General features: G+C 45.6%; 1 protein-coding gene across 1 annotated transcript; it reads right to left on the bottom strand.

The window, feature by feature from the left end:
• Positions 1–1,003: 1,003 nt before the first annotated feature.
• LOC143363941 (uncharacterized) lies at positions 1,004–8,413 on the bottom strand. The gene is made up of 5 exons (XM_076804468.1): positions 8,358–8,413; positions 3,335–3,690; positions 2,654–2,848; positions 2,229–2,485; positions 1,004–1,033 (listed from the first exon to the last, which is right to left on the bottom strand). The coding sequence occupies exons 1-5, from the start codon at positions 8,411–8,413 to the stop codon at positions 1,004–1,006; spliced, it is 894 nt and encodes a 297-aa protein (XP_076660583.1).
• Between the last annotated feature and the right edge of the window lie 352 nt (positions 8,414–8,765).

Genomic DNA, 8,765 nt, shown 5'->3' on the forward strand with positions numbered 1-8,765 from the left:
ATTCGGCCAATGAGAGCGACACGCGTTCTTGCCGCGTGTTGACATACGAGACAAAAACCGTATGAAACAGCGGTCGCCCGCTAGGACAATAGCCGCCGAATTCCAACGCTTGAATCCTGAACACTTGTTGATAAACGAGAATTAAAATCAATATTAGATTGATTTAACCTTAATTAACTTTCGATAAATCGGTTAGATCTACATAATATTACGCTTAGGTTATCATATATTAACGTTTTTTAATATTAAACTACTCAATAAGTTTGCATTAGGTTTGGTTAGTTTTGTTATTCTTTAATAGTAAATTACTCAATAAGTTTGTATTAGGTTTAGTTAATTTTGTCACGTTTCTGATAATTCTAAGATTTCCTTATTAGGTGTTGGTGTTTCTTACATTTAAGTTAGTTTGTTTCTATACCGTATAAAAGTATAGTTTGAATTATTATTCAAATGAACAACAAAGAAAGGAAAAAACGAGCCATTAACGAAGCTATGTCTTCAAAGAATTTCAAATTTGGAGAGGGAATTGATTGGTGCGAATTCGATCAACTGGACGTTAAATCGATTCCTGGAGTTCGGGGCTTTCGGCAGTCAACTTATGTTGAGATAAGCAACACATTGAACCGAAGATGCAAGCTTATGGCTTCTTTGCCGGGTTGCACTTAATTGCAAGCTAATGTTGCTTTCGTTAGGCCTGAATCCAAACTAGGTTTTGAGTACTATTGCCACGGCAATGCATCTGCTCATCTTGTCGTTTCACTAAAGGGAGAAGTGAAGACCTACGATATCAAAGACACCAACAAAAACTGGTTACCTCTGAGAACTAGTGTGACAAACATCGTGGTGTCTGCTCTACTTAAGACTTAAATTTAATTTGGCTTTGAGTTGGTTGAGCGTTAGTTGGTTCAAAATCTTGGCGATTCTAATACTGACTATTGTCTGCTGGAATAGTTTAATGAGAGGTAATTTGATGGCCGCTGCAATATCTTTGCTTCTTCTTTACTTAACACTGATGACTAGGGCTGTATTTGCTCTGGAAATAGACATCAGCGCTCCAGTAGCCGCACTAATTAAGGTTTCAAGATCTGGAATCGTCTGGTTCTTGACTTTTAATCTTGTCGATGACGAAGGCGTTGCGGTGATGATAGAAACGCTGATCTACGCTTTTGCTCTCTTATTGAGTTTTGAATTAATTTGTACAGTTGGGTCATTAATTCTTTTACAATCAGTTAAGTTCCTAGTTCGATATACAATGAGAATGAGGTACCTGGATTCGATTTACTCGATTGGTGTTAATCTGAGGTTGCCTTTTGTGAATACTATTGCTCGGAAAATGATTTGCAACAAGAGACAAGAAATGCAATGGACCTATGATGTTTTTTCGTCTCACGAACATAGAGAGAAGTTCTTTGAATGGAGACCACTACTTGAAGAATCAGGCCTGAAGTTAGGAAACGGAGACCCCATACCTTGGGAAGCCGCTCTTATGACAATACGTTGTCGAGACCACACTCCTGCGGGCTTGCAGAATCGTCAAATAGGAGGCGGTTATATGACCTACGAATGGGTAGATCAGGGGCTTTGCCTCTATTTATCAGCCCATGTTGTTGACCCATTGGGACTTCCTTTGAAGAATGTTTATGGTGACGTATTCGTGGCAACACATAGAGGCGCTTTGTCTCACTCACCAAATGAAACTTGTCCGAAGGGTAAAATAGAAGGTAATAAAGTTGAAGGACTTAGTGAGCTCGATCACGTAGGATTGCCAGGTGTGGGATCGGTAGACGAAGTAGTCGGGATGTAAATCACCACAAAATATCGTTCGCTGCAGCAGTTTTTATTTCGGTGTGTCTCGTTAAGCGTCTCGTGACGAACTGCTCTTCGGCGAAGGAATTCGGCGACTCAACGACGCGGGTACCGACATACAATGTTTCATCGCCGATCGTTGGTCGCCGTGCGCGAGGCTGCGTGCCTTTGTATATTTTTCCTTCGCCGAAGTTTCGGCGGGCGACGATCGCCGTGCGCGAGGCTGCGTGCCTTCGTATATTTTCCTTTCGCCGAAGTGTCGGTGGACAACGGTCGCCACACCACCCCCCTTGGTGAAAATTAGGGTACGGTCGAACTATGCTAACTTATAAATACAAAGTACTATTATATACAAATTGATCTAAAACGCGGTTTATATACATTCGGAATTACGTTGCGACGTAACGATAGGGAAGTCGTACCCGTCTACCTGATCTGGTAATGCGGTCTGGTTCGACTGGTGCGGTAGGTGCGCTTCGCGGTTGCGGGTCAGTGTTGTCTTGCTCATCGTCGCGGAGCAAGTACGCCGGTTTCAAACGGTCTAACGACACCGGAACCACTCGGTCCTTCACACGAATGTTGAAGTGTTTCGGGTGCCGCTCGACTACGCAGAATGGGCCGTCGTACGCGGGCTGCAATGCTCGCTTGCAGCCGCCGTGGCGCACAAACACATGGGTTGCTGTCGACAAGTCCTTAAATACAAAAATTCGTCGAACGCCGTGACGCGAAACCTGTGACGGTTTAATTTGCCGAAAATGATCGCGGAGCCGTGAGACAAATTCTTCGGTGCTGCTGCTTGTTGTCTGTGCGTTCGAAAAGAATTCGCCCGGCAGACGAATGGTCTCACCGTACAACATTTCGGCGGATGTCGCTTTAATGTCCTCCTTCCAGGCCGTTCGTATTCCTAGGAGGACGATGGGTAACGCGTTGACCCAATCGGTATTGGCGTGGCAAACTATCTCAGCTTTCAACTGGCGGTGAAATCGTTGCACCATGCCGTTCGCCTGCGGATGGTACGCGGTCGTGCGTAGATGCCGGATGCCTAGAAGAGACGACAATTGTTCGAAGAGAGCGGACTCAAATTGTCGTCCTTGGTCAGTCGTAACCCGTCGAGGCACCCCGAATCTAGCGATCCACCCTAATAATAGCGCGTGTGCTACGGTTTCTGCGGTAATGTCGTTTACGGGAAATACCTCCGCCCACCGGGTATACCGATCCACGCACGTTACGCAGTAGCGGAATCCTTTCGACGTCGGCAACGGGCCGACAATGTCCACGTGGACGTGGTCGAAACGCTCCGAGGGTGCGGCGAAGTTTCCCGTCGGGGTAGACACGTGTCTACTAACTTTCGCGCGTTGGCAATGTACGCACCCTCGTGCCCAAAATTTGCAGTCTTTCTGTATGCCTGGCCACACGAAACGTTCGGATACCAATTTCGCTGTTGCTCTAACGCCGGGGTGAGCAAGGTCGTGGAGGGAGGCGAATACCGGTTTGCGGAATTGTCTCGTGACAAACGGTCGCAAAGTACGTGTAGCGGTATCGCAATACAACTCGGTGCTTGTCCCAGGAAGAGCGACTCTCTTTAGTACTAGGGACGAATCCGACTGTAGGAACATGCGCAATTCCTCGTCTTGCTGCTGCGATTCGGCAAGCTTTACGTAATCGACGGTGCTCGATATTTCTGCGATTCGCGATAGGGCATCCGCGATTACGTTATCTTTGCCGGACACGTGTCGGATATCGGTGGAAAACTGCCCGATGAGGTCGAGCCATCGGAATTGTCGAGGGGTATGTTTCTCGGGTTTTTGCGCGAACGCGAAGATCAGCGGTTGAGGTATCACAAGATGGGAGATGATTGTGCTTGGGGCTTGAAATGTCTTGAGGCTAATGTTTGGGCTTCACACATCGTTAGAGACTTCACCTTTGAAGTCCATCCAGATATAAGTTCTAACAACTCGAGTGTGAGGTGCTACGGGGCTACTGACTCCTATTGGTTATTGTGGACTACAGTTGGTGGCTCCAAGGAGCAATTTGTCATCAGAGAGAAACAACCTTTCTTTTTCTTTTCTAATGGATGCATTAGAGTTGTCTTGGCCCATACCATAGTATCATCTTCTAAATTGCCTTCTGACCAGTGCATATATTCCTGGTATCAGGGTGTGTGGCTTTCTAAAGAAAACATGAAGGTGGCTAGCGTGATTACTGTCTCACGCAAAATAGGCAAAGAATATCATTACGCGGTGATGAATGATACCTGCGATGTATATGAAATGCCTTGCCGGATCATAAGGGGATTGGAGATGATAGAAGAAGTTGAGTTTCGAAAAGATCGAAAAATATGCGGCAACGGAAAGACTAGGGTTCATTATTATGAAACAAACAAATATCAAAATGCTGTGATATATACAGTGGGTGTAGAAAGTATTCGTACACCAATAAATTTGACATATAAGTTCGTAAAACTGTTGTTTACTAATTATTTTTTTATAAACAATGAGTATTAACATATTCTAGGATATCTATAGAATAGATGCAGTGCAGAAAAAAAGGATTTACTTGTATAACTTACAAAATTAACAAGAAAAACCACAAAATCGACAGAAATACACAAGCAATAACTATTCGTACAGTTCTCAATTTGAACTGCTTACAGGAGAATTTATAATGTAAACATACCATATCGAGGATCGTGGACCGTCGATCGTGGTCCTTCGTGGATCGTCAGTATGTTTGTCAACATTGGTGATATCAGTAGCATTGAAAATTTCGTAGTATTGTCAGTTACAGTTTAGAAATGGGGCGAAAGCGAGCGGAAACTACAATAGCAGAAAGAAAAATTATTGTTAATTTGCATAATCAATGTAAAAGTTTGGCAGAGATTTCACGCATTGCAAGTAGACCTCGATCTACGATACAAAGCATAGTTGATAGGTACGGACTTCGGAAAACACTGAAAAATAACGCAAGAAGTGGACGTCCAAGGGAATTTAATGATCATTCTGGCCGAGTTATTATTCGAATGGTAAAGCAAAATCCAAAAATAAGTACAATAAAAATAGTTGAACACCTTAAAAATAATTTAAATACGGATATATCTGTTAGTACTGTGCGTAGTTTTTTACGAAATCAAGGATATCATGGTCGGGTAGCCCGTAGAAAATATTTCGTAAGTGAAACGAATAGAAAGAAAAGATTACTATTCGCAAATAATAATGTCACTACGCCAATGGAGTACTGGAATAGAGTGATTTTCACAGATGAAAGCAAATTCAACATTTTTGGATCAGATGGACACTGTACTGTTTGGAGAAAAAAAAAATACAGAATTGAATCCAAAGAACTTTCGGCCTACAGTGAAACACGGTGGAGGTTCCGTAACTGTTTGGGGCTGCATGAGTGCAGCTGGTGTTGGCACATTGCAATTTATCGACGGAATAATGAACCACAGGGTTTATATTGATATTTTAAAGTGCAATCTTCTTTTCAGTGCAGAAAAAATGGACATTAAAGATAATTTCGTTTTCATGCAAGATAATGATCCCAAGCACACTGCGTACAATACTAGAATGTGGATACTACATAATACCCCGGCGTATCTGAAAACTCCTCCGCAATCTCCGGACATCAACCCCATAAAACACTTGTGGGATTACTTGGACCGTCAGATTAAAAAACATGAAATTTCCTCAAAAGAAGACCTAAAAAATGCTCTCATAGAGGAGTGGAACAAAATCCCGCCACACGTAACATCGAATTTAGTTAATTCGATGCCTAAAAGGATTGCAGCAATTATAAACTCAAAAGGATATCCTACAAAGTATTAATTAATTCTTTTCTTTAATTTTCTAATGTTAAATTAATTTAAATTGCGTTTTTTTCGTCAATTTCTGGGAACTTAAGAACTGTACGAATAGTTATTGCTTGTGTATTTCCGTCGATTTTGTGTTTTTTCTTGTTAATTTTGTAAGTTATACAAGTAAATCCTTTTTTTTCAGCACTGCATCTATTCTATAGATATCCTAGAATATGTTAATACTCATTGTTTATAAAAAAATAATTAGTAAACAACAGTTTTACGAACATTTGTGTCAAATTTATTGGTGTACGAATACTTTCTACACCCACTGTAGGTTGCTCGATTCACACCTGCAAGTTGTTTGCAGCTTTGAATTGAAAACGAAATATAATGCGTTTGACTGGGAATATCATGCCAGCAGAACAGCGACTTATAGCCCTTACATATCAGGCGTGGGCGATCAGATGCGGTCGTCTATAAATGAAGAGGATCACATCAATATATGGGCTACAAAACTATTGAAGAGACTAATTGAAACTACGTCATGTAGTCAGGTTCCGCTCATGGCTTGTATCGGGAAGACGGTTGGCTTGCGTGATCTTTTTTTTTAAGCGATGATACGAATAGGGGATACTCAAGGCTTTGATTTTAGCTCAGGAAAGTTTGTCATCAGGTCTCCACCTTCTTCATTGTCAGACCAGATATCAACTAGTATGAACAGACTCTGGAATGCAGGAGTCGAGATAGTCTTGGTTAAGGGAGACCTTGCTCAGATGATTTCGTATGAAGTTGATCCGAATGTTTTTTTTGTGGGTGTGAGGCTAGAAATAACCCAACATTGATCTTCCAGTTGGAAGATGAAAATAAAGTCATGGATTTCCATGACTGGTTGATGGTGGAATTAGATCATAATGAGAAAAATCAACTTATAGTCTTACTTATAGTCTTTCTGACATCGTCATTCATCCGGACTGGTATGTCGGGTCAATGGCTCTAACACCTGCCGCCAATTACTTTTTCCTTCTTTTTTCGTCTTTTTCGAAACGTCTTTAAGACGTCTCGTAACAGACATCTTTAGGGGAGTCGAATCGTTGTCATTTATTTCAATAATTCAAGAGATTTGAAGATACGAATTTTGGCCACGAACTCGGCTGAACTCGCCACTGTGCGATGGCTGGCAACTTAAAGTTGTACACAGTCGATTACCGGCTCCCGGGTACGTTACCGGAGTGTGTGGGTGCCCTCACGCCAGCAGGAAAAACGACAGCTGTACTCTCCCGTCCGAGCCGGCCGGGGCCGACAAGCGGAGAAAAAGGCGACAAAGCGAGCGGGAACGGTATGTCCACGCAGTGGTCCTTCTTCGTCGTAATTGTCGCGAGTTGGTTCTCGGTATTCTATAGGGGGAACGACGAGGACGGTCGACGGCGATTCCGTGTCCTCGCGGTCTCGCGAGCACGCGGGTCGTCCGTCGGACGTGTAGTATCGCGTCTCGTTCCCCGAATTTTCGCGTGCCGAGGCGCTTCTCGCCTCGTGCCTTTTGCTCGCACCGAATTCGTCGGTGCTGTGAGATACGACGCCGAGTTCCCGTCGAAATACCGCCCGGAAGTCTTCCTCGGAGCAGTCGCCGTCGTTAGAAATTGCAATCGTCCGTTCTTCGCGTTCTTCGTTCCGAGTTTCGTCGCGTAGCGTACCGCGTACGTTCCGCCGAGCGTTCGCCATCCGTCGGAACCGAAATCGCGCCACGACGGTCGCACCGTAATCGCGCCGATCACAAGCGCGCCGCGAGAACTCTCGCTTTCGCGGGATTAATCTCCCGTGCCGAATTACCGCACACACGCGGACTATTTTATCGTTCGACTCCCACGCGCTGCGATACCGACACCGATTCGCAATCATTGTATAAAGAGCGCGGGCTCTCGGGTGCGGCCACGTGGCCGCCTGCTTGTAAAATCGGACGCCAATAAATATTGTAGAGCCCACTTTGTTTTTCCGATCTTTTCAGCCTGCGCGATGCGCCCTGCCGTAAGGGCTGTCCTCGCTATTTCCGTGTCCGAACCCCCGACCCCTTTCGCGCCTCTCGTTCTTCTCGTGGTTCTCGAAGGTTCGACTCCCGCCCTCCGCCTCGGCCGAAGGCGAAAGTCTGTCGCGTTTCGCGTGGCACCCTTCCGGTGCCTGGCACCCGAGCAGAAGACTCTTTTTCGGCTTCGGAAAATCTTCGAGAACGCGTTAGTACCGGGAGGACCGCGTATTCACGGCCGTACCCGGCCCGGCCTCAGTGCCCGTAAATTCCCGGAGTTGGCCCCGCTCCCGTCTCACTACGCGGTGAAAAGGGCCAACGTTACAGTGTATTCGTTCGTGAAAAGAGTACTCACGACCCTCCTAACAAATGAAATAGCTCTGCAGTATAGTTGGATGGGGAGGAAAGGGAAGAAACCCTTCCACTGCTTCAAGATCGCGGAACTCGTAATGTGTAATTATTACCCTTAATTTGGTGTTACCATAATAACGATGATTCATATGCATATCACTAAAAAAAAGAAATTCTTACTCAAGGTGCTGCAGAAAGGGCCAATGTCCACGGCAGTAGGAGAGACGCAAAAACGCCTATAAAATTATGGTTGAAGAGGGCGGCTGACCGCAAAAACGTTGTAACGATCGGCGGTGTGGGAGAGTGTGCCGGCTCAGTCGGTCGTGCGGGGTTCCTGAGCCGCGAATGAGTGGACGAGATTCGGCTGAGTATTGGTTTATTCCTTACTATCTACTTTGTACACTTCGTCGGTACGGTGACGGCGGAGGCGTCTCGGCGGCCATGGTACGGCTTAAAAACTACGGCTTATCGGCAAGGGTGCGGCAGAACGATCACGGCTTAGAGGCTACGGCTTAATGACTACGCCTATAATACAACTTACTGGCGACTGCTTACAGACTACGGCTAGGATACAGCTTACTGGCTACGCGGCGCGCGGGGCACTGCGGGCGCGGCAGGTCGGTCGGTTGCTCCGGCGAGGAGGAGCCGGTGCGTCGGGAGGGCACTGGCCCGGGGATCGGAGTGGACGAAGACGGCGTCTCGACGACAGCCCGGGGCCTCATCGGCCTGCACTAGGGTTCGTGCCTAGAGGCTCTATAGTGTCCGGTGCTCCTGTTAACACTCCGCGCACCGGGC

This window comes from Halictus rubicundus, unplaced genomic scaffold (assembly GCF_050948215.1).
Source record: "Halictus rubicundus isolate RS-2024b unplaced genomic scaffold, iyHalRubi1_principal scaffold0177, whole genome shotgun sequence".
NCBI lineage: Eukaryota > Metazoa > Arthropoda > Insecta > Hymenoptera > Halictidae > Halictus > Halictus rubicundus.